At 39.9% G+C, this 25,635-nt stretch overlaps 1 protein-coding gene across 1 annotated transcript in view; it reads right to left on the bottom strand.

Moving 5' to 3' along the window:
• nf1a (neurofibromin 1a) overlaps window positions 1-25,635 on the bottom strand; it is a 133,727-nt gene that overhangs the window by 80,338 nt on the left and 27,754 nt on the right. Inside the window, exons 5-24 of the mRNA XM_013914980.1 lie at window positions 21,513-21,619; window positions 21,292-21,359; window positions 21,124-21,199; window positions 20,287-20,444; window positions 20,021-20,194; window positions 15,135-15,263; window positions 14,944-15,018; window positions 14,718-14,849; window positions 14,364-14,501; window positions 14,105-14,218; window positions 13,260-13,339; window positions 11,018-11,141; window positions 10,615-10,861; window positions 9,494-9,567; window positions 9,296-9,379; window positions 8,452-8,832; window positions 6,150-6,289; window positions 3,812-3,934; window positions 3,188-3,271; window positions 2,938-3,054 (exon numbers count right to left, since the gene is read on the bottom strand). Coding sequence (XP_013770434.1) covers window positions 2,938-3,054; window positions 3,188-3,271; window positions 3,812-3,934; window positions 6,150-6,289; window positions 8,452-8,832; window positions 9,296-9,379; window positions 9,494-9,567; window positions 10,615-10,861; window positions 11,018-11,141; window positions 13,260-13,339; window positions 14,105-14,218; window positions 14,364-14,501; window positions 14,718-14,849; window positions 14,944-15,018; window positions 15,135-15,263; window positions 20,021-20,194; window positions 20,287-20,444; window positions 21,124-21,199; window positions 21,292-21,359; window positions 21,513-21,619 — 2,625 coding nt within the window. The remainder of the gene's footprint in view (window positions 1-2,937; window positions 3,055-3,187; window positions 3,272-3,811; window positions 3,935-6,149; window positions 6,290-8,451; window positions 8,833-9,295; window positions 9,380-9,493; window positions 9,568-10,614; window positions 10,862-11,017; window positions 11,142-13,259; window positions 13,340-14,104; window positions 14,219-14,363; window positions 14,502-14,717; window positions 14,850-14,943; window positions 15,019-15,134; window positions 15,264-20,020; window positions 20,195-20,286; window positions 20,445-21,123; window positions 21,200-21,291; window positions 21,360-21,512; window positions 21,620-25,635) is intronic.

Here is a 25,635-nt window from a genome sequence, read left to right as displayed (position 1 = left end):
TCAGTTAGATGTCGCCTTTCTCACAGTCGGGGCTGAAAGCCGACAGCTCGCTGATTCTGATCTGTCGGCGGGTCCGCGCTTTGTGTTCACGCCCTTTATATGCCGATTCTAAAGCTGTTAGTTTGATCTCTCTCCAAACAATATTGACCGAACCAGCAGCAAAAGAAGATCCAAACTACGCTTCACATAAACATCGTCATGAATTCACTCTGACTTTTGCTGTTTTGCTTCCACGGCGATGCACAGCTCTCTCTCTGTACTTCAAGAACAGTTTCCCTTTCTTCATTATTCGCTTGCTTGTTACGCACAAGTCTACCGTTGTTTACAGCGCTGTCGGCCGCTGTTTTTTTTCCCTTTTACATTCTTCCGAAAAGAAAACCTAATTTCTGCTCTTCAATACTGAACAAATTTAAACTTTTTAAAATTATGCAAAATGCAAAACGCTAAATCTCTACTAAAACCGCTGTAACTTCAGAGGTAATGTTCATATGTTGATTAATGGTTGTCTTTCGTTTTTTATGTACTGCAGAATATTTTTTATAAAATCCCAGGCCAGGAAAATCACCTTCATGTTTTTCTGTGTTTTATCTTCAGCTACTTTTACACAAAGGCCTCTGCTGTGACGCTCACACCTTTGATAAAGTCTTGCGTGTGTCAGCTTCCTTTTTATTGATACAAAAATATGTAAATGTACTGATCTGAATTATAATATTTCTGACTGTCAAAATTTCCCAGATTTAAATCGAATGGAATTGAATCGAATCGTGGATCGAATCGATTCGATTCGATTCGGGACCTTGTGAATCGGAATTGAATCGATTCTAGAAATCAGTGACGATACCCAGCCCTACTCATTAGCCTCAGTTACCACCTGGGCCCAGTCAGCAATCACCTCTCTGAGGTCATATAAGCTGGGGATGATCTGGATGTAGGAGGGTGGTTTTTCCTCTGGTGTTCCCACATTGTGTGTCGAAGGTGTCGGGAGAGATCCTATAGTGGGGAGTTGTGGAAGCAGTGTAGCTGCTACATGTGAGTCGTGTGGGCTTGTGGGCCCCTGGAAGTGCCTCCTCGTGCTGTGGAGTTTTTTGTTTGGTTGTTCTGTTCTTTGTTGTTGCGACCTTTTTCTTTTTCCAAGTGTTATTGGTAAAATGGCGTTGTCGGCTCTTTATGTTAAGTTTATCTATAATAAAAACTATTTTATTTACTAGACACCTCTGTCTGTTCTCCTTTCATTCTGTTCCGGGCCCATATGTTACCAGTCCCCCCACACACCCCTAGACCTTCATCGTGGGGACGTAACAATGATGTTAACTGCATAATCCCCAGGAGGCCCTAAGACAGCCTTATCAGTCAACCAGCAAAACCTCTAATGTTAAGTTTTACCCTTTTGACGACCCCTGTTGAGGCAGGCCCATCACGGGTCGATCAATCGTGGGCATGTGTATCGTGGTTAGCTGACTGCCTTAGCTGCCCAAGTGATGTCAGCCCTTTTTAACCATAGCCAGTGACTGGTCCTCTCAGCAGTGTTAGCTAGTTCTCCATTAGCCTGCCGTTGCGCCTGTCCTCTGATCCCAGTCTCTCTAAGCAGCTTTGCTCAGACTTAAAAAGAGGTTATACACACACAATACGGTAATATTCTGTTGAAGCACAATACGTATCACTCCGCGAGGCTCCTGACTACGTTAGCCGTAACGCTCCGACAATCCATGAAGCGGTGCGGCTTCGTAGCTTAGCAAAGTCGTACTAAAACATTTTTTGACAGATTTTTGAGCGCCGTGTAGCACATAAAATCGGTTTAGTAATAACGACAGCCCACTTGCATGCTCTACCAAAAAATGGTATGATATGGCCCAGCCCTACTAATCGGTCTCATTTTTCCATTCATAAATTACTTCTCTCACTTTCTCAGCGCACTCTCTTCATTTGTTAGTACGTTTCCATCTCAATCTCTAATCACCTTAATGCTGGGCAGACACTGTGCGATGACCTGCGAACGATGCAGGTCTCACACTATACGGCCTGATGCTCTGATGCGACCTGAGTGCTCACACTGTGCGTCCATAAAACGAAGGTTATAACAGAAATAATGTAGCTTGCTCTCCCTCTGGCTTTCACTCACACAGACACACCACCACCATCAACTTTGCTAAATTGCTAAAAACATTGATCAGGCAGCTGTGATTGAGCAGCAGTGTCGATCCAACTATTTTCACGGTTGTTGTGGTCGTGATCATTTTGTGAGGCCACATCGAAAAGGCTCGGATGAGCTTTCCAAAGTTCTACAAGTTGTGCCTCCATCGCTTGTGTCCAGATCACACTCTGCACTGTCGTGCTGCGCCGTCTTTTTCCCTGACATTTGTGTTTGCGCGTGCGCAGTGTGAGAAACTGCGGTGACACCCTCACGACCAAGCGATTGATGATCGGGAGCTGGTCGTGAGGTGTTAATAGCTTCTCGTTACTCCACGTATACTACACGATGCACGATGAAGGCCAAAATCCGGCCAATCGCCAAAACGGTCGCACGACTCAAAAATCGGCTCAAAATGGGCCAAAAAATCGCACAGTGTCTGCCTGGCATAACAGGGTGTACGTCCTTTCCCGCTCAATCTCTTTGGCTAGCCAACTGATACAAGTCCTTTTCTCCTTCCCCTGAGTGTCCAGCCTGACATACATGATCCTGTCTGACACTCTCTTCATCTCTAAAACACCATCTCACATCCTTAAACATTGCCCCTAATCAATTTCCTCTTCCTCTGTCTTTGGCCATGATGCATTGCACTTATTGCAGAGCGAGGCTGTACATAGTACTAGTGGCTGTGAGAGCATCAGCATTCAAACATAAAATTTCTGATGATTGTGAGCTACTGTTGAGATGAATTAATGATCAAGTACTGTCTTTTATGCCACAGAAAAGGTAAAATGTTGATGTGTTCTTACTTCAAGAAGAGCTGAGATTTGGCCTCCATCAGCTCTACTCCATCTCCCTCCTCTGGCTGCAAAGGAAGACCAGCTAACAGTGATACTACAGCCTCCATACTGGCTTGGTCCAGGTCCCTTAGCATCGCACATTACACATGCATGCATGCACACAAACAGACACACAGACAAATATGAAAACAATGAGAAGGGAGTTCATCATTTCCTGACAATACAATGGTTTTATAGCATATATTTAACAGAGATGCACCTTGTCAGGCACTTGATGTCATCATCAGCAGCTTGGTTGGAGGTTCCCATTACCCAGTCTGTCAGATATTCCACCATCTTGTTCCTACAAAACACCATGAGTGAAAAATTCCATTATGTCCAAAGGGGCAATACATTTCTATGTAAATAACAAGCGGAGGGGCAGCGGGCTGCACTATTGCGTCGCAGCTTGGTGATGGACGGTGCTTGTTTCAAACCCATTGGCCACCTGGGACCTTTCTGTGTGAAGTCTGCATCTTCTCTCGGGTAGTCTAGCTTCCCCAAACAGTCAGAAGATATTCAAAGGGTTATGTTAATTTGCGAGTCTAAATTGGCCAAACGTGTCAAAGTAAGCGTCAATGTCTGTCTCTCAGTGATACCTGGGGACCTGTCCAGAGTGTACCCTGCCTTTTGCCCTGTGACAGCTGGGAAAAGCTTCAACCCCCCCCATCCAACTCTGAATCGAATAAGTGGAAGAAGAAAATCTAAGTGAATAGGATGTGTTCTTCAGTTAAAATGCATTAAGTCAGTAAGTGCAAGCAGCTGGTATAAAAAGTAGAAGATGTGTTTTTCCTCAGTGATGTGCAAGCAAACAGTGTCCTAACTGGTAGCTGGTTCTACTGACCTGAACTTCATCTCCTGGCAGAAGGACAGGTCATCTCGTCTCTCCATCATCACCTCGACCAGCTGGCACAGCTTGGTTTTGATCTGGATCGCATGGACTACATTACCCAAAATACGCACATACCTAAGGGATAGAGCACAGTTCTGTGTAGCTCAGAGCATATTCTGTGATTTTCATTAGTTTCCAAAAGCTTCAGAGACAAATAAAATCATAATTCCATTCACTTTGAAAAAACAAATCTCTCTCACTGACATTATTCACTTTTTAAACACATTTGGATAAGCAAACATTTGATCCTGTTTAAAACAGCACCTATTGATAAAGTCGACATACTCTGATGGAAAACCCTAAAAGGGTTAAATGTACTGGATTTATATAGTTTTTCCTTCTAGTCTTACTCGCCCCTCACAGTATATACAGCCACTTAAAATGGCCACCTGGTCCCTAACAGGACGATGATGGATGCTTAGCCGATTCTTAGCAGTAATGATATATCTTGCCTGTGACATGGACCATGCAACCATGAGTAGGAACACCCATAAGCGGCATTTAGGAAAACCAGTTGTAATGTCTTGCATATCCAGCAGGGGGAGGAGTGTGCATTCATTTACCTTTTAAATACTTATAACAGAACCATTACTTTAAGCCTTTCTATAAAATACCAACATAAATGTTTGCTTGCACCAAATAAAAAAGAGGTTGTGCATACCAAACACGCAAGACAGAAGACAGACAGTGATGCTTGCTGTCTATGGTCAAAATCAAAACTGAAATGTGAATTAAGCACTTGCTGGATTGTGCAACACCCAGCAATTAATGCAATTTAAACAAGCTGCCATAGAGCACTCAAAATGTGTGTATGTGCCTGCGTTTTTCTGCCAGAAATTTGTGGCACTTTGTTCTAAACAATTGGGGTGATTAATAGGGTCAGTAAAAAGATTCTGTAGGAGAGGGGCACAAAATAGTAGTTTTACTAATAATGTATGGATTGCATAATTTTAAAATGCAGTAAATTGGCTGGTGTAACTGCGTTTTTTGTTTTAAACCCTTCTGCTCTGTACATCTCTGATAAATCACTACTTGTAACACATTAGGCGATTATTCAAACAGCTCTCTGACCCCTCCCACCAAAGGCCAATGAATTCCAAACCCCAGCCCAAATATCCTCTCTATGTCCAACTGTGATTTTAACAGACGCACATAGTAGTCCTGCAGAAATCACTGACAAAAAGTACTGACAGAACACTGTGATACAAACAATCTTCTTCTTTGAATTTTCCTGAATTTTATGACATTAAAATAAGGGAGTTAAGCTTTTTACATTTTAATGCTTGTTGTTCAGCTGCTGTGCTTTATCTGTATTTCATTGAAACAATCATCACTTATTAATGATCGTGAAATAAAAGCCTTCCTTCTACAGGCAAGCAGCAACCCCCCAATATGGGAACAGTTTTGGTGACTACAAGATTTCTCATAAAATCTTTTACAGGTAATAATTCAAGTCAAAGGGGTGTGTTTATAGTGGAAAGTAGATATGTCCCAGGAGAAGGAGGGACCGGTTGTCCGCTCAGCTGACAACCGGTTGACATTTGGCTGTTAGCAGCAAACATGAGTGGCTGTACCTGTAAACCACATTCACCCATTTAGTTTATGAGGTAAAAAGGTGCCTTATCCTAGATTTTGCTAGTATTTAATTCTCATCTGCAGGTCCTGGACAGGTACACAAAATATTAAAGAATTTATAATTTAATCAAACATACAGTCTCCAAAAGTTGATTGTGTTCATCTGGACATGGCGTTTTCAGTGAGAGAAACGTTTCATCACTCATGCAAGTGACTTGTTCAGTTACTGGAGACTGAAGAAGCCTGAGGACTTTGTTATTAGATAAAATGAATATTGATAAAGTTTACCTTTATGGGCAGAATCTGCAGTAGAAAAAATGTGATAAATCAGAATATATCACATCGCGAGTTAAGTACTGTGATCATATCGTATCGTGGGGTGTCTGGTGATTCCCACCTCTATTAAATATGTTCAAACTGTTGACCATACTCTTTTAATGCAAAGTGGAGATGGTTAAGCAGAAAATGTTCTACATGCCACTGTGAGATGGAATGATCCATGAGAGAAGGCTGGACCATTCTGCCAAATGATGAAGAAACTCTACTAGAAGTTATTCTGCTAAAAGGAACAACTATGTCCAGATGTTATGACATTTGTTTTCACATTTTTAATGCCAAAAAGAACATCAATTTAGATTTAGTTTGTTGTGGTGTTTTATGCTTTGTAATTTCCATCACCGCACAATGTTTTAATTTCATATTTTGCTGTGATTACCTTACTAGGTTGAGCATCATGGTCTCAATGCTGGCTTGTCCCAGGTGTTCAGAGCTGCCCTCTGAGTGGTTATCTAACAGGTTCTTCATGATGGCTATGGTCTGCTCCACAAACTGTGTGTTAGTGTCGTTGATGGGAACCTGAAAAAACGGAAAGCCATAAAGTAAATGTCAGTAACATTGTTACTGTACACAGTGTTAAAGAAACAAAACAACAAACACACTTGGTGACTTTTGATAAAGGACTGAATTTTATCAAAGCTGCAGTGTGATGAACCAAAACAAAGAATTGTTTAAGAAAAATCTGACAATTTAATCCAGATTTGTTTTTGAGTCCTTGCCAGAAGAAAATTTGGGGATTTTTTTGGGCCAAAACCAGCCATTTAACCAAAACTCCAGCGTTACTGACAGTTAACCATGTTAAACTCTCCTCAAGCAAGGTAATGATGATTCTTTTAAATATTATGAATATATATAATTAAAAAGTAATATTAATCCATTTAAGACTGATAAAGAAGATTTTTCTGCAAATTACAGATACAGCCACTCAAAACTGCTGCTTTCAGCCAGAGATGAGCCGACAGTCAACTGTCAGCTGAAAGTCAGTCGCTGAGAGTCTCCCTTTCGTCCTTGGGGCGTATACTTTCCGCTATAAACACGTCCCTTTCACTCAATTGCATAGTGGCACCAAGGGATGTCGCTTTGTTAGGGGAAAGAAAAAAGAAAAAACCCACACACTTTGGATAGTTAGTCATAGATGGTTTTCTCAGTATTATTGTAGGGCCTTTATGTTATTAAGGCAAGTGTTTTGATTTCATGCTATAAAACTGAATTTAATGGAATTTTGATAGCTTTTGCTGTAAACCTCTTCACCGATTAAAATCTAAAAGAAATTGATAAAACTTCATTTTCAGCATTCAGACATTTCATACTACAAATCCCCCAAACTATTTTCAGTTAACAGTTTTTCATTCATCCAATTCAAGCTAATCTAATAAAATAGTTACAATTTAAAGGAAAATTGAATACAAAAAATAATATTCTTGCACACAAGCTTCCTCAAAGATCCCAGCCTATTGTTTGCTGGGCTGATACTTCTTCAGACCTCTGTTTGAAATATGAGTACATTCTTCACTTTTCCGTGTAAGGTTGAAACTAAATACTTTGATTTATTCTTTAAATTTCTTCTAATTCTTACATTTGTATAGTCGCTCATTAAGACCAGGTTGAACGCTAACAACGCGATTCTTTGCGACCTGTTAGCACATGCATATTTTCCACCTATAACTAAATAATAATAGTATTCTTGCACACAAGCTTTCTCAAAGATCCAGACCTGCATAAATACTACAGGTTGGATACTTTGCAGGACATGTATCAGTCGTTGGACTTGGAGTGTCCCTTTCACAGCGCAAAATTTTTGAACCAGAGTATTATATTGCAAATCACAAATGCGATTTACTAAGATTAGTGGCAGACACCTTGAGTAAGCAGGCAGGACTGTGATCGTTACCGCTATGACGTAATTTATTTGGAAAGTGTAAATGGTGAGAATTACCAATGGTTTTACGCACAGTGCCAGAGCTTTGTGGTTCACTCCTACAGCAGTGTTTTATTAATCATCCACATATTTCTGGCTGAAACACACACATACATATTGTTGCACAATCTGAATTAGTTTAAGTTTCGATTTTGTAGTTTATATAACAAAACATACAAGACCCTACAATAATAATTTTACGCTGTCATGTTCAGAAACACAAGTCAGCAATAATCACAGAATGCAAGCATCACTTTCTGTCTGACCTGTTCGTGCACAACCTGTAATTTTTTGGCTGCAAACATATTAATATACATATTTAATAACAAGGCTCAACATTAGCCAGCAATCGGTCAGGATTCCAACAGGCACCCATCGTGGTGCTGTCACTGATGAGGCGGCAGTTTTAAGTGGCTGTATCTGTAGTTGTTTTTACTTTTAAAACTTTATCCACAATTTTCCAACAATACAGTTTATGTGTACTGAGGTGATTTCATAGGCTTTTACTGCTTCTGTCCTAAAATTGAAAAAGAAGGTCCTGAATAACAAATTATGCTACGTCCTCGTGTCACTGGATGGCATAAAGATTTTTGAAAATTGGATGAGGTTATACAGGAGGCTTTCTAAAGCTCAATTAAAAAAACGACTGCTATTAAAACAAGGGCCTATTACATTTCTCATTTTTCTCCACTATTTGACACATTTTTACTTCCTAAGAAAATGGCTAATTTTTAACATTTATTTCTCTTTAATACGAACTCACCGGACCCTGAGTGTCAAAGAACTTGCCAATGCTGTTCTTGAGCTTGTTGAACAGCATGGGATACAGAGCTGGACTGAGCTCCAATCCAAGGAGATCCTTAACATTGGTGCGAACATGGAGGCCCACCCTGTCGTGGCCACAAACCAGCAGAGCCAGCAGCCGGTCCAGGAAGCGGCTCACAGGTGTCTCACTCGAGGCCGAAGAGCAAGAGGAGGTCATGAGGTTGGACACCTCACAAGGGCCCATAGAGATCATGGAGTGTTTACGCTCGGTCATGGAACCCATAGGTGGACTGTATGTGGGTGGGCCAGGGGTGCTGCGCTGCTGGAGGCACACACCGCCCAGAGCACACAGAAATCCTGTCATGTTGATCCACTCCTGCTGCAGGGGGATACAAAGACACTGAGGCCCAGTGGCACAACACCAGGTAAGCTATTTGTTACAAGTCTGCATTCAGTAATATCTCTGTTCATATTGCATTGTCTCAAAACAAAAATTCACATCAACAGCAACAAACAGGTCACCAAATCTTAGTTTGACTAATCAGAATTCTTTGAGACTGTTTTAATGATTGTAATGTTTAGGATTATAATTCCGTTTCCAAAATAAATAAGCTTGTAAAGATGACTGAATATAACACAATAGTGGACTTGCAATCAGGTAGAATTCAGAGCTGGTAAATAATCCATACCTGCTAAAAACTGGTGTCCTCTGCTACTGCCTCACTAGCAGTGCTCTTATATTTTATCTTAGTATTTTGTGCTTTCAGGTAAAACTAAGTCTGGTACTCCCAGCAAAGATGTGATACATAGAGACGGTAACTTCACATTTCCCTATACCTTACCTGTCCATCATCTGCCTTGTTTTTGGGAAAGTTGAGAATCTGTTTGGTGGCCTGGTCCCATTTAGCGTATGTGTCCTCCCAAGCCTACAACATTAACAAATTGTAAATTTGAGATCTGAAGATATTGTATAAATCAACCAAGAAGTCACCAGGGAAGCACATCAGTAGCCCTGAAAATGAATGTAAATTGAATGTTACTTCAATATTTCCTGGCGTAGGATGCTCTATCCTCCTCAACAAAGCCATCACCCTCTTCTGCAAGGTGGAGCGGCCTATGGAATTAAGAACAAAGCCTTCATTTAAAGACTTCTATTTTGGGATCTACAGATAATATAAACAGAAAACAATGACATCTAGATATTCCTAGTAAAGCAGGATCTAAAAAACTACTAAATCACAGTGTGTGCCTATTGTTTAGACCCTGCTTTTGCATTTTGGCTTAGTTTTTGATAAATGATGTCATATTGCGATACAGTACTGTGCAAGAGTCTTGCATCAATCTCATTTCTTGATATTTTACTTCCAAGAAATAAGAGGGTTCTTTTGAGTGGTCCTCAGCAATAGTTCTCCAGGATTTTGTAAGGTCTTTCTTTAGACACTGACTGCTTTTTTGCTGATTTCAGTCCACTTATATCTGAGTGTTTTCACTGGAATGTTTTTCTTTTGTTGTTTGTTTTCTTTTTGTTTGTTAAGCCATATAACACTGACGCATAGAACAACCAAGGATGAAAAAAGCCACATAACTCAGCAGACAACTTAGCAAAAAACATTTTTCTATTATCTTTAGGCACTTTACTACTTGCAGCCTGTCATAAAATTTGTTCTTCATTTAAAAATAGCAAAGATAACACAGTTTGCTAACTACAAAAATTGAATTTTCACATTACAAAGGTGATTCTCACAGAGATTAAAAATTAGAATGTGTGCAGATTGTTCTTACAAAAATGTAAAGAAACTGAACAAGTGGAGGATAGATGAAGTGGTAGGACTAAAAAGGTATGCCAAATTACATAAGAACTGAACTCAAAATCAAATGATGATTCTAAATATGAAACTTTTTGGTTTAATATTTATGTGAATCCTATTTGGATGCTTTTCTCGGCTTGAGTGAATTGTCTGACACACACTGGCTGCTGAGGACACACTTTGTATTTTGCTTGATTGAGCATGCATCAAAACGTGTTTTCCGTTTATTTTTTTGTTTGTTTTGTGCATCAAAGCAAAATCATTTACAATTTATTCATGTGAAAAGATTCATTAGATGGCATGAAGCCAAACTGGAGGATTACTTCTAGCTAAGGTACAGGCAACATACTTACCCGTTCCCATCATGTTGCTGACAGATGCCAGTTCACTGAAAGTCATATAGTTGGGCAGGATTGTCTGAACGGGCACCTCGTCAGCAGCACTGCGGATATCAGCTTCCTCACACAGGTGGCGAAAACAAGACATGGCCACCAGAACAGCTTCGGTGTCTGGGCTCCACAAGAACATGTAGAGGGACACCTCTAGCTTTGTCTGTGCCTGCCGACAGATGGGGATGCCACCACCCATGGTGGCACACTCCTGAAAATAGCAAGTAACATCCTGGTTATACCCACCTTGTGGGACATCACATCATCACCCTTCCTGGTTCTAAGCCAATGAAACACATCTCGCAAGGACTAGACTGATCACTGGGGCATACACCAGAGTAATGTGCGTAAATAAATGGGGCTGCACCTTGTTTTTGAGCAAAAACTTGTTCCTGCAGATGAGAATCTCCCTCAGCCATTTCAGAACCTCTGTCCCATTAACAATTAGCTGACCGATGAGTTTGCGGCAAATTAGGAAGAGCACCTGTGAACTGAAAAGAAGAACATAAACAAGCGGTCCTGTAAATTTCAATGTTTATAACATCAACTGAGTATGTGCTGCTTTCTTTACACTATAACAACATAAAAGCACTTTTCAGAAATGCACATCTTTCCATTATTTTCCATTAATTCCATTAACAGTATCTGAAACTGTCGACTTCATATATAAATAAGTACTACATGGTCATTTTTGAGGAAAAGTTCCAACGAACATACTGAGTCCAACCTACTTGTGTACACTCAATTTATTAGTTACACCTGCTGAACTGCTTATTAGCACAAATATCTAATCATCTAATCACATGAAAGCCACTCAATGCATTTAGGGTCATACTGTGACGGATCATCATCATATCTCATTACCTGTAATATTTTCATTTAAGCTGTCCTGACTTAATTCACCAGTTCTAAAAAGATTAAAAGGGGCTATAGAGTCCCAATCAAAAGTTTTAGACCTCTTGAAAAATAGCAAAAAAATCATTTGTTGCATGGTTGGATCTGAACAAGATTCCAAGTAGAGCTTCAAAATCCAACAAGAAGAAATGGGAGTGAGACAAAGCATTTTTTGGAGCATGCAATTTATTGCAAACAAGACTTCAACTGAAACAGGCCGTTTTACAAGCTGATGAAAGGTTTAGGACCACACCTCTAAAAAACCCTGTAGACCCCCCAAATCAGAAATCAAAATTCTAAACATGAACTCGGTAATGAATAGCTCCACCGTTATTGTTGATCACTGCAAATTTTGTTGCAGGAATCCTTGATGCAAACATTTACATGAGGTAGGTGGGAACATTTCTCCAAGTGGTGAAGACGGGTGCACGAAGGGAATCTACTGTCTGGAACTGTTGTCCATTTTTGTAAACTTCCCTTGCCAGCTATCCCCAAAGGTTCTCAGTTGCATTGTAGATTGGGGGAACATGCAGGATGGTCCAAAAGAGTGATGGTATTGTCCTGGAAGAAGTCCCTTGTCCTGTGGGCATTGTGTACTGTAGTTGTTACCACACAGACCTGGGCCCTCAATCATGAGGGATGTTCTCTGCAACATCTGGACATAGCCAGCGGCCGTTTGACGACCCTGTACCTCTTGTGCTGCCCCCTCCACTGTGGTGGGTAGAAAACAGCTCAGGTGGGATCTGCTTGTCATGCCAGTAACATTGGAAACAATCAGGACCATCGAAGTAAAAAAATTTTCACATCAGAGAATAAAACTTTCTTCCACCTTCCAATGTCCCATGTTTGGTGCTCTCTTGCAAAGTCCAACAGGTCAGTTCTGTGGCGTTTAAGGAGACGTTTTTTGTTTTTGAAGCCCTTCAGTCTCAGATGCCATCTGCTGATTGTGGGGCTGCCTTCAGCACCAGTAACAGCCTTAATTTGGGTTGAGGATCATCCAGTGTCTTGACAGACCCTCTCGCTCAGTGCTGGTGAAATTTTTGGGGGTCTTCCACTTGACTTTTTTGTTCCATAACCATCAGGATTCATTTAAGAAATCCTAAATTACTGTTTTGCTGCGTCCCACCTCAGCAGCGATGGTGTGTTGCGAGAGACCCTGCTTATGCAGTTCAACAACCTGACCACGTTCAAAAAGGGAAAGCTTCTTTGCCTTTGCCATCAGAACCTCATGACAGTGTGACTACTGGACAGAAGATGACAATGAATCCACATTTTTGCAAAACCTTTGATCAGCTGTTTCAGTTTAAGCTTTGCACGCTCAAAAAAATGTTTTGTCTCACTCCCATTTCCTCTTGTTGCATGTTCAAGTTCGACTTGGAACCTTTTTATCATTCAACCATGCAAAATATGATTTTTTTTTTTGCAATTTTTCAAGTGGTCTCAAACTTTTTATTGGGACTCTACTTTGTTTTATACTCTATGCCCCAGCATAGACTAGACATAATAATGTCCAAGAAGTTCCTGGCTTCAATGTCAAAATATCTTCTAAAACATATTCAGCGGATGGATGTAATATTGTTTGTGTTATGAAATAAAAACAAATTCACTAAAAGGCAAGAAAATGAGTCACAACCCTTTGGGACATTGCTGAGTCTTGATGGGAATGATCAAATTTAAGATCTCTAGCTTCTTCATGAAAGATAAGACTGTTGTACCTAATGTCCCAAAATGTCTCTATGGGGGCATCAGGATTCCACAGCTCTATGTTCTCTGGTTGGTGCAGAACTAACAAAGCCTGGAAATCAAAAGAGCAAGAGGAAGGAGATTTCAGACTTAAGAGAAAGAACCAGGAAGAGGTAAAGATTAACAATCAAAAATAAAAAGATCAGTTCCTATCTCTATTATAATAACTTGCATAAGAAATTTACCACAATTCCAGAGACCGTGAGACTGCGTAAAATTTGAGACAAATCTCAAGAGATATCATCACTTTGGGTCAGAACTTTCAGAAAAAAGTATTTTTGAAATTGTTCTTTAGCCTTAAGCTGAATAAATAGCTTGAGCTGTGTGATCATATAAGTTCAACTAGCTCTTTCATTGTTTTTTTCCTGTTTTATTTGTTTGTGTTTTCCACAGAACATATAAAACACTTTCTTAAATTGAAATAGGAGACAACAGCAATAATCAGTTGTCTCTAGTGAATTCTTGCTCCCACAGATGGATTCCACCTCTACAATCTTTGAATGGAGTTGTAGTTGGAGTCCTTGTTCTGCAGCTCAGCAAATCCCCGCAGCAGAACAAGAGCACCACGGCCAACTACAGTCAACAACTATGAAGTGTCTGTCTAACAGCAACACAACAGACTTTAGAGAGAGAGAGCCGAATGGTATTAGGGATAGCAAAGTCCTGCTCAGCCTACCGACTGGCTAATAGCTGGATGTTATTAGTCACGTGAACATTCACATGTGTAAAACTGAAAGGAGTTTTTTCCCTTTTATTCCTGCTTTTCATTTTAAATATCTGTAGGAAGTGCACCGAGCATTGAGCATTGGACTCTGACCTCCATGGCTTCTTGTGAGAGCTGGGTACTGTTGGTTAGCGGCACCAGCTGCACAAGGCCAGTGATGAGCTCTGCTGTGCTGCTCTGCATCTCTGGAGCTTGTTTCACTGGATTCTGATACACAACGACACAAACAAAAATATGAGCATACTTGCAAAATATTGAAGTCGAAAGATATTTTTGTACCAGTTTAAACAAAGAAAAATATCAGTTGTTTCTAGCTGATAAGACAGTCCAACATAAATGTAGAGGGACTCACATGCAACATGAGTTTGGGGTCGGCATGGATGAGTTTAACCAGAGCAAGGAGGAGGCACTTGTAACTTCGAGTGTCCAAATCTGTGGCTTTCTCTTTGAACTTAAGGCTGGTGGTTTTCTTTCCAATAAATGTTAGACTCTGTAGCAGGCAGCAGAGAGAGAGAAAAGACAATATAGCTGTAACTAGTAGCCAAGTGTAATTATATACATGTATAATTATATTGCAGAGTTGACCTTTTATTGTAATAGTACAGTTTGTCTTTTGCCATGTTTAGTTGAGGCATGCTTTCTCTGACCGTCAGACAAGTTTGTTTAAATAAGTAAAACAGTTTACAATATCCTTATGCCTTCTCACCGGAGTCATGCGTAGGGGGGCATGTGTGCCAGTGCCTTGGGTTACACGGTTGAGGGTGTCTGAGAACATGAAGCGAAGCTCTCCAGAGTGACAGTATACTGCATCAATCTTAGGCCACCAGTCCAGGTGGGACTGAAATAAAACACAGGACAAGAGATGACAAGTAAGTCACAGAACACTTCAAACTGTTGCAGGACCACTGATGTATGAGCCTATGCAAACTTACATTGTTGATTATTCTATGTAACGAGTTGACCAGGACAAAGTGAAAGGTGGAAGGGGATGACGAGGCCAGGCAGACCTATAAGACAAAGAGGAAGCACCCCGAGATTTACAGGAAACTTCTCATGTCATGCACCTTCAAACAAAGGTTAACATGCCATACAAGAAAACGAATATCACTTTTTTCCTGTCTACCTTAAAGTGCTGGTTGTTGTGAGGGTTAATGCGGAAACAGGACACAAAGCAATCCATCATGAGCTCCACATCAGCATTCTGACTGCCCGTTCCCCTCCAGAAGGGTTTGGCTGGGTTGAACAGCAGAGCCTGATGAAACACAGTCACTTGATGTCATTCACAAGCACATTTCTACAAAGACAAACTTCATCACAACGTCCTTATAGATAAATATAATAAAGGGACCAGTTACAGCAGTTACAAATACTGTTATATACAAAACGTATAATATGTATAACATATGTAATAATAATGAATGAAGTAATATCTTTCAATGCCTTTGGATGTTCTTTAAAGTCCGATCTGCATAATGATTGTTTAAGGATTGTCCTGAAAAACAGTAAAAGCCAACTGACTTGGAGCAAAGGCTGAGAAGGGGACCTGTCCTCAGTATCGCAACAAAGATGAAAATAAGACACACACACAATGCATTGACCTGCCTACTAACACACACACAGACAGCCAATGAAAACCAGCTTACACTCGTAATCATAGTCATATAGTTCATCAGTGTGAAACACGCTTACTAACAAATACTGAGTTCATCCGTTTCAGTGCCACCAATCAGTGATCCGTCAATAAACTTGGTGGTTAATACAAGTGTAAAATGCTTGCAATATGAAGGCACTGATCTTTTATTTGGATCTTTCAAACATGCATTTCTGTTATCATGCTGTCCTGTCAACTTGCAGGGTTAAGATTTGACATGTAAACTAACCGAGTGTCATCATGTCAGGGGAACATAAAATAAAACACCAGTGAACAGAATGTTGCAGATGGTTAAATGTGACTCAGATCCACCGCTGTATGCACGTGAGTGGAGACTCAAACAAACTGCTGTTATTCCTGCTTCTGATGAACTGGTGAAGCTTGCACACCAACACACACACACCTTATATACAATCTCATCCATATATAAGATTTTTATGTTTGTTTAAGTGTAACACTGAGGGCTGTGGAAGCCCAGCAATTTCAAATTCCTGTGTATGATCTGTATGTATAGTTTTTGACTTTGAAGCTAAATTTGACTTTGATTACATGGGAACAAACTTGCTACATGTAACAGCACATGGGAAGGGAGCTAATGAGCAGTTCGAGAGAGAAAAAACAGTGTCTATTTGACAAAAGATAAGTGTACAGCCAGGGTAATTCTCACTGAACTGATTTTATAGGCTACACGACGGCATTTCACGCGTTTCTCTTTCAAAGACTGAACAAAACGATTGGGGCTGCGGCTAACATAAATGCAACAGTACAAACAGTTGAAAGAAACTGACGTTCCAGGGGTAAAACATCGCAAATTAGGTGTTCAGGAAGCATCTAACAACAAATGTTTGTGTTGCAAACAACCGCCACACCATATTGCCAGTTTCACCAAGCAAATACATTGCTGTGTTGAGGCCTAAACCAGGCCCCAACACTTTTTAACGGTGGACTTAAAGAAACCTGTCAGGTTTTATCCCTCTGGAGGGGTCCACATTTTTTGATTGGTCGATGATTTAATAATCTGTTCTCCTTTTAAGTGGGCTTGTGAGATTGAAACTAAAGGGCTATAAAATACCTCACTAAGAACAGCCCGAAGTGAGCTTCAGAGAAACTCACCTTTCTGGGACACATGTTCACACCACATGGTCAGACCCCTCTGTCTAAAAAGGATTGCAGTGATCCAACCCATTCCAAAGTCACAAAGATTTTTATTTATTTATTTATTTTATTGATGTATTTATGTATTCATTGTTTGTCTTTTGGAATGAATGGAGCCTGGAGACTGGAGACTGGAGCCTCGTCGTCTCGTCTCTCTATAAACTGTACTGCATACAGCAGAAATAACAATAAAGTTTGACTTTTTGCTATGACATCATATGTATGTCATATACATGCTGCCGAGAGGCTCCATCATCACCAATGATACATCGGAGGGGAATGACTGGACATGATAGACTAAAAGAATGACAAGACCAGCAGGCCCACCTCCACCTCCGCCAATCTGCCACATTCTGTGTCACGGATCGCACTGAGAATAAACTATATTTACTAGCTGCTTCTTGGTTTTGGCATCACACTGTATTATTGAAAAATGCCAAATATCACAGTGAAAAAATGTACTGTTTTAAACCCAGCATCACTTCTCCCCACAGCAGCAAATGATGAACCACATGATTTTATAGCAGCCGTTTCTGGAATGTGTTCACCCAGACCTGACCTACAGGGTGCACTGCTGGCTAACTTTAATCTGAAGGTTTTTGTGGACGATTTGGCATAACGCAGCCCAGACACCAGTGAAAAACTAGGATGTGCACAGAACATCTTGGAATTAGGCTCGTTACCATATTGCTATTCAGCTTAAGTTGCTGAGCTTGTAGCATTAGAACAAGCAAGTGAAATCACTTAAGATCAGTCACCATTTACACTGACTCTACATAAACACACAGGGTGATATAAGATACATTTTGTCACATGGAAATAAAAGTTTTTAACTGATTCAGGTAAATCCATTGCACATCACAAAAAAGCTGCATTTCTGGATGCTTGATTACTCCCATAAACTGCAGCTGTTTGTAAATGTGAAGTTTATAAAACTTCAAAAATTCTCTTTCTCTAGGCAACTATAGCGTGGAGACAGTGGTAGAGCCAGCACTTAAACAAAATCTGGAACCAGACCACAGCATTAACACGAACTTCCTCTCCTAACAACAATTTACAGGCTACTCAGAGCAAAACATATGTACCCAACCTTTCTTTTCCTTTCACTCTCCTCATTATGCTAAATTGACACATGAGAAGGAAAAGGCGGGATGGTACAACAAATACAGCTACACAAGCAGAACTAATTTTACTTTACAAATGGGTTTGTTTGTTTGTTTTTTTGCAATTTTTCTATGATTTGTGTAACTAACAATCCATGTACAGGTATAAAAACTGCAGGTAGTACATCTATGCCTACATAAGCCTTTTTTTGTGGCTGCCGTCAGCAGCAGTCGGGGTATTTTATGTGTTGGTATGAAAACAAGATGTTTATTTGTGACAGATCTGTCGAGTTTATGTTAGTCATGTGCAATACAGAATGTGTTGACATTTTGTAAAGGTTAAATTAAGAACTGTAAAAGTTCAAATTGTGAATGTCTTTTTCATGTTGAATAACATGCTTTATTGTTTATTCTCTATGAAAATTGATTATTTTATGTTGTTTTGTACAGTTCTCAACGCATCATTGGTGGCACCTGTGTCCACTAAATGCCAGAAGAAATCAAGAATGCCATGTGTCCGTTATTCAGCTTGGAGGGAGTTACAGTGAGAACTCATGAGGCGAGGAGACGAGGCGCTGTGCCTGCTGTCCACTGAGCAGCAAAGAAATCTGAAGATTCATCACACTCTAAAATCAGACAGATAAGACTGTGCATACGCCAGTAACCTGAGCAGCAAGCAGTTTGAACTTTTACATGGATGCTCAGACAAGTGACACGTTTAAAACAAGTTAAATATTAGGAAGAGGATCAACTTTGTTAAATACTTTGAAGGGCAACCGCAAAAACTAAAACTTGAAGTAATCTGGTGCTCTGCACATTTTTTCTAAGATCAAGGTTTTGTCCATTTAAGATTTTGATAGGTGAAGTCATTTTACATATTTATGTTATTTGGATGCTAGAAGTGTTAAAGTCTCACAACAAAAATACAGAGTGGATAAATTACATTTATTAGAAACAGGAAAGATTAACTAATTCTTCTAGACATCGACTCAAAGCTGTATGAGAGCAAATAGATGCGACTAGTCTCATGACTTGGCAAAACATAATCGCTTAAACTCTACGCGCGAATCTGATATTTTTGGAGGGTTTTCCTTTGTATCATTACTGATATTTTTTGCTGAGAATGTCTGATTAAAAATAACCAAATAGACTGAAATGTGATGGAAAATATGTACTTTACCTCATCAAACCACTATGTACTATCCATCCATTCGCTTCCGCTTATCCTTTTCAGGGTCGCGGGGGCGCTGGAGCCTATCCCAGCTGTCATAGGGTGAGAGGCGGGGTACACCCTGGACAGGTCGCCAGTCTGTCGCAGGGCCAACACACAGGGACAGACAACCATTCGCACTCACATTCACTTGTACATTCACACCTAGTGGCAATTTGGATTTTCCAATTAACCTATCCCCTCAAGCTGCATGTCTTTGGACGGTGGGAGGAAGCCGGAGTACCCGGAGGGAACCCACGCAAACACGGGGAGAACATGCAAACTCCACACAGAAAGACCCCAGCCTGATGGTGGAATTGAACTCAGGACCTTCTTGCTGTGCGGCAACAGTGCTAACCACCGTGCCACCGTGCTGCACTATGTACTATTGATATGTAATTATAACTTTATTGTACAAAGAAGGAGTGAATGAAGACAGGAAAACAACTGACTGTAAACTTTGCTCAAGGCCATGACACACTTCACTATCTAGCTGGTGCCTACATGATGGTGAGAATTTCCCTCCCAACCACTGAATAGACAAAGACTGTATCCAGACAATGGCTATAAAGAAGCTGCTATAATTTTGCCTTTTGGTCAATGCTGGTACAAATTCTGTATATTGATCCTTTTGCAAAGTTTTGAACTTTCTTTCAATAAATCTCAGAAAATCAGTTTGGTTTCGATGCTCAAACTATTTTTCCCAAAATATGTACACCCATTTAGAAACATATTTGAGTGATAACTTATGTCCAGTATGTAGGCACGATGTGTGCGTTCATCTTTGATGTGTAAAGATTCATTACATATTTGCTATGTAATAATAAACAGTATTAACACAACCTAAGATTTAACAAACAGGATGAATGCTTTTCAGAAAGTGGTCAGACCTTGAGATCCATGACAATGGACTGGACCAGGAGGAAAATGGTGGAATGATCTTCCCAGTTGATGTAAGTAGAGGCTTTACAAAGTTTGACACAGGCAATGGCAGCACTCTCCATCAGCTGTTTGCTTCCACCTTGCCCTGCTAAAGCTTTCCGTAAACTGTCCAGAAAAAGTTTCTGCAGATACAAAATGACAGAAAAGTGTGTGTGTAATTAAAATGTGACTGGAATCAAACTCTGTTTTATCTCTGTGTGTTCTTCTGTCACACCTTGTTAGCCTTGCTTTCTTCCACTGTGTCTTTGGAGATTGTGTGTGTAATCTCTGGACAGAGTATGAGGAGGATTATCTGCAGTGGCCACACTGCTGCCTTCCTCTTAGTACTCTCTGCAAAACTGTCCACCAGGTCAAACAACTTCTCTGCAGCTTCTGTACAAAGACATAAATACACACATTTAATGCCAGGAACATTGCCAGTCAATTTTTTTAAGCCACTATCATGTATGTTAAATTTGAAATAAAACGTACAGCTGACAATATTTTTCATTACTTATATATTCTAGAACATTAGAAAAACATCTAGAAAATTAAAAGAATCTTTTGATGGCTATTGAACTACTCTTCAACTACTTCTACTTACAAAGGGACCTGTCATCTTTTACTGCTGCTACTGTTTCCATTCAACCATCAGCTGAACCAGCAGTAGTAGTGATGTCACTTGTAGAATGCCATTCAAAAGCTTTTATTGTTCTTACTGATTATTTTAAACATATATCGCTGGAGAGAATAGAAAATTTCTACAGTACATCAAATGTGCCATCAGTATATTCAAACACTGCCAATGCATACAGTACCACTGCACACGCTCTGTACCACTTACTAAGCAGGCATGGAAGCTTTTTCTCTAACAGACTAAATCAGCTCAGCTGCTACAAGATAGCTGTTTGATATTGTCTGTGTGTGTGTTTCATTATTACTATTACTAAAAACAGTTGTAATAATACACAATCATATCAACCGTTCTAACAAAATAACTTCCCAGATATGGGTGTAATTATTTCTTCTCCATCATCTTATATATTAATATTATATTTAACTCTTTTCATACCTGCCATATCTGACTGTGGTCGCTGGTACAGCATGGTGAACTCATCTGGGTAACACTCCACCCAGTTCCAAAATGCCTGAAAAAAAAGAAAAAGACGTGTCACATTTGCATTATTCACTGATATCATGCTTAAAATTATTTTGCACTTTTACAAAGAGAAAAAATTACCTTCTCTAAACTGCTGATGACTGCAAGCTGGGCAGGCTTCTTTAGAGCTCTGAACTTCATTACAGTTTCTAAGAGAAGAAAGCCAAACAGAATTTTTTCTTTAACATCTCTATTTCATAATTTCTCAATAAAAAACTAATTTTATTCTTCTAATAATTCCGTAGTCTGTTTGCAAATAGTATAGCCCCAAATGTAAACCTGTAAGTGCATTCGAAACGAACCTTGTAACAGCCTCTTCAGCTTAGAGCAGTCCACATTGATGTACTGCATGAGCTCTATGTCATGAACATCAACGTTATCCTCTGAGCAGACGGTCAGCTCTTGAAGCCTGAAAAGACAAGGAGTGAATTCTGCTGTTCAGCAGTTACAAACAACAAGGCATAAAGAAAAGAGAGCTTAAAACATTAATCTGGAAATCAGAGGTACTCTCTGCTGACCAAATAACTGAATATTCATTATTCATACTACAGCATAACCCTATAATATTATAGGAATGGACCCTATGCCAGTAAAACTCAATTTGATATAATAATCATATTAAAAAAGAACTATAAAAATTTCATGAGTTATCAACTATATTCAGCAAATGTGTGATACATGACACATATCCCATAATTTGTAAATGCTCCACGTCTTGAAATAAATCAAGACTCGGATAAATCCAGACTAGTTTACCCTGCCCGGGATAAGGTTACCAGCCCCCCACCCTGAACCCACGTCTTAGGAGGGCGCTTGAAGGAGAGACCTGGTGGCCGGGCCCAAGTCTCAGGAGGAAACATCAAGAGCAGACCCTGAAGAGTCAAAGACGGAGGTCCTGCCAATCTGAATCTTGGCTAAAGTATAGTTCAAGGACCTCCACAACCCCACTGACACATCTTCCATAGAGGAAGCAGAGTTAAGAACGAGGCGGACAATTGACTTGGGGGTAAGGTTATTGAGGTAGTTGAACAATTCTCTGGTGGCAGGACCTCTAGAGTGGATGAGATTCACCCCAAGTTTCTCGAAGCCACGGTTGTCTTGGCTGACACACCTCTGCAGCTGCACCCCTGGATAGGCATTCAGTCCGATCTTTAAGATGGGGATGGGGGTGTGTGTTCCAAATATAGAGGGATAACACTCCTCAGCTTTTGGGCAGACCTATGGCAGGGTACTGGAAACGAAAGTTCATCCATTTATTGAACCTGGGATTCAGGAGGGACAATGAGGTTTCTGTCCTGGTGGTGGAACGCTGGATCAGCTCTTTATCCTCACAAGGATATTCAAGGGGGTGTGGAAGATTGAACGCAACCAGTCTACATGTGTTTTGTGGAGTTGGAGAAAGCATTCAACTGCAACCTTCGGGGTATCCTATGGGGGGTGTTTTGGGAATATGAGGGATAACTATAGCCAGGTGATAAAAGGCCTCAGAATTTAATCTTTGCTTTTTGCAGATGATGTAGTTCTGTTGGTTTCATGTGCTCCAGTTTGGACTGGAGCGGTTCACAGCAAAGTTTGTAACAGTAGGAATGATAACTAGCACCTCCAAATTTGAGGCCATGGTCCTATGCCACTAAATGGTAGTGTGTCGACTCCACAGGATGAAATAAGATGCACCTGAGATCAATTTTGAATGTCATGGCAAGGGCTGTGATTAGTTATGCACAAGTTAGATTTCTGTTTTTTATTTTTAATACTTGTGCAAGAATTTCAAGCAAACATTTTTCACGTTGTTATCATGGAGTACTGTGCGTAAAATTGGGAGGTGAAAAATGACTTTATTCCATTTTGGAGAAAGTTTTTAACATGACATGAATGTGCAACAAGTGCTTTGAATACTTTCTGAATAAAGTATGCATGCACTACATTAAACCATTAGAAAGACAAAAGACACAGCAGAGAAAGCTTTCAACTCACTAAACTTTCAATCTGGTTCCAACCAAACACCAAGACACACTTAGATGATGCCCTTATGTGTACTGACTTAGAAATCATCTTAATAAATAATGAAAGTCACAGACCTCCACTGCACTATAATCCAGTACATCTTGACTTGAGAACATATACCAATAGGTCTGTATATAGTGTAAGTTTGCTTAGCCAAGGAGACTCACGAGTAAGTTTTTTCTGAGGTACCAGCCAGAAAAAAAAATGGATTCAGTTTAAAATGCTAACCACACAAAGGATGTTTGTACATTTAAGACACAACACCCTAAACAGTGAATGAAAACAAACCCAATGCAATTTTCTGTACACCAAGAAATATGTTCAACACTCACCCACAAAAACAATACAAAATGCCATTAACCAGTAAATTCATTCCACAAGGAGTCCATAACATCAGTAATAAGGAGTTGCTTGAGTTCACTCACAAAAGTGAAGACAAAAAAACCAGAGTGGATTCCATATTAGATCTTCAGTTCATTCTTTGTTAATAAAAAAGGTTGCACAATCAAAACTCTACCTCAGGTTCTCCAATCCCCATGAAGCAAAACAAGGAAATGAGCCCAGCACATTCAATCAAAGTATCCTGCAGCTTTCATTTGTTTACTGTATTTCACACCCAAATAAGCTGCCACTGAGGCCAACTAGGTTTAAACAGCTGGTCTGACTTACTGCACCAGAGTCAGTCTGGGTCATACTTCTGGCGATTCAGCATTTTTTTTTCAGTGGAGTGGCCCAAAAGAAGGCTAGCCCTACCGTGGATTTACTGGATATCGTGGATAAATGATGCAGAGTTTCAGCTGGAGGTTAATCTGACTGCTTCCTTTCTGGCATCTTCCATCGCGAGTCCTGGCCCATAAAAAAGGAACATCTGTGTACAGTATAGTATACAGGAATATCTGTGTATGGCCTGGTAGTCCACAAGTCAAACTGGGACATTCCCCCTAGCGCGGCTGAGCATGACCAAGCTAAGACCATGTGTGACTTAAGAGATACAGACAGACAAACTGGTGACGGCTAACCATCGGGACATGGTAGTGGTGGACAAGCAGAAGAAGACGGCTGTAGCGACAGATAGCGACATTAGAGGAAAGGAAAACAAATAGCTCGAGAAATACCAAGGGCTGACAAGAGCTCAGAGAGAATTTTGGTCTCATCTGATCACACTATGTTCTCTCAGTATTTCACAAGCTTGTCTAAATGTTGTTCAAGAAAATTCTAAATGCGCTTCAACATTCTTTTTCTACAGCAATGGAGTCTTGCGTGGTGAGTGTGCATACAGGCCCTAGCAGTTGAGTGCATTACTTATTGTGTTCTTTGAGTGAGTAGGTTTGATATCTGTGTAACCAACTGTATCAAATATTTTCCTGTTAGATACTCCCTGCAACATTCTGCATATCCTTCTGTTTGTTGCTTGGTTTGTGGAGGCACTGATTTTTCTGGCTTATACCAAGCCAATATATATTACTTGTAGATGATTTATTTATCGACCGTCTTTCATAAGACATGATTGCATATTATTACTGTGTGTCGTGGTCATGTGGCTTTTGACAGGTGACATAAGATGGCACTGCTCTGTATTTCATTGTACAATGAAGAGTACATGTGCTCAAAACATGATACACTAGATGGAATAAGTAAGGAAATTTGAGGTTGAAAAGAACAAAGTTAATTCTTTTCCATGTTCATGTTTTTTTGGCCCTGGAGGAAGTGCGTGGCTTTTTTTCCCCCTGTTGTTGTCTTAGATTTATTTACCTTTAATTAAACCTCTCTGATAAGGATGAATAACAAATGGTATGATTTTATATAGTTCAGATGCAAAAGCTAAGAACTCAATAATTAGATTGCTGGGTGGGTTTAGTTTCACAAGCAGTGTGATGAAAGCTTGATTTATACTTGGTGGGATTCTCTAGGTGGTTTTAAAATCTAAAATTATTGTAATACAATAAATAGCACTATAGGTTCTATAATTTTCTGTAGTCCCGAATGGATGTCTATTTGTTGAAAACAACAAGCACGATAAGTCCGGTTTTACGATAAAATCTAAATTTGGTATGACTACCTTTGTACTTCAATACAGCAAGAACAGCCTGAACTCTCTTGTTATTTATTTCTTTATTTATTTAGTCTTTAGGAATAGTTCCACAGGCTTTTTGAAGGATGTTACAAAGCTCTTCTTTGGGGTTTGGGCTTTGGCGAGGCCGAACACTGATAGTTTTCCACTGTGCAATAATAGAGAGGCAAAAATAATTAATGGACCTAAATATAGCCTAGAGACTTACTGGACAGGATTCCCCAAAAAATTCTTTATTGTTGGCACGTTTATTGCCTGAAGCCCCAAGTAAAGGGATTACTAAGGATAATAATACAGGGTGCATTAAAAAGAATCATCTGGTTTCAAAGGCTTTATATTTTAAAGTAGTT

This window comes from Pundamilia nyererei, unplaced genomic scaffold (assembly GCF_000239375.1).
Source record: "Pundamilia nyererei isolate P.nyererei 1_Seehausen unplaced genomic scaffold, PunNye1.0 scaffold00243, whole genome shotgun sequence".
In the NCBI taxonomy this organism is placed as follows: domain Eukaryota; kingdom Metazoa; phylum Chordata; class Actinopteri; order Cichliformes; family Cichlidae; genus Pundamilia; species Pundamilia nyererei.
This window is presented reverse-complemented; position numbering and strand designations above follow the sequence as displayed.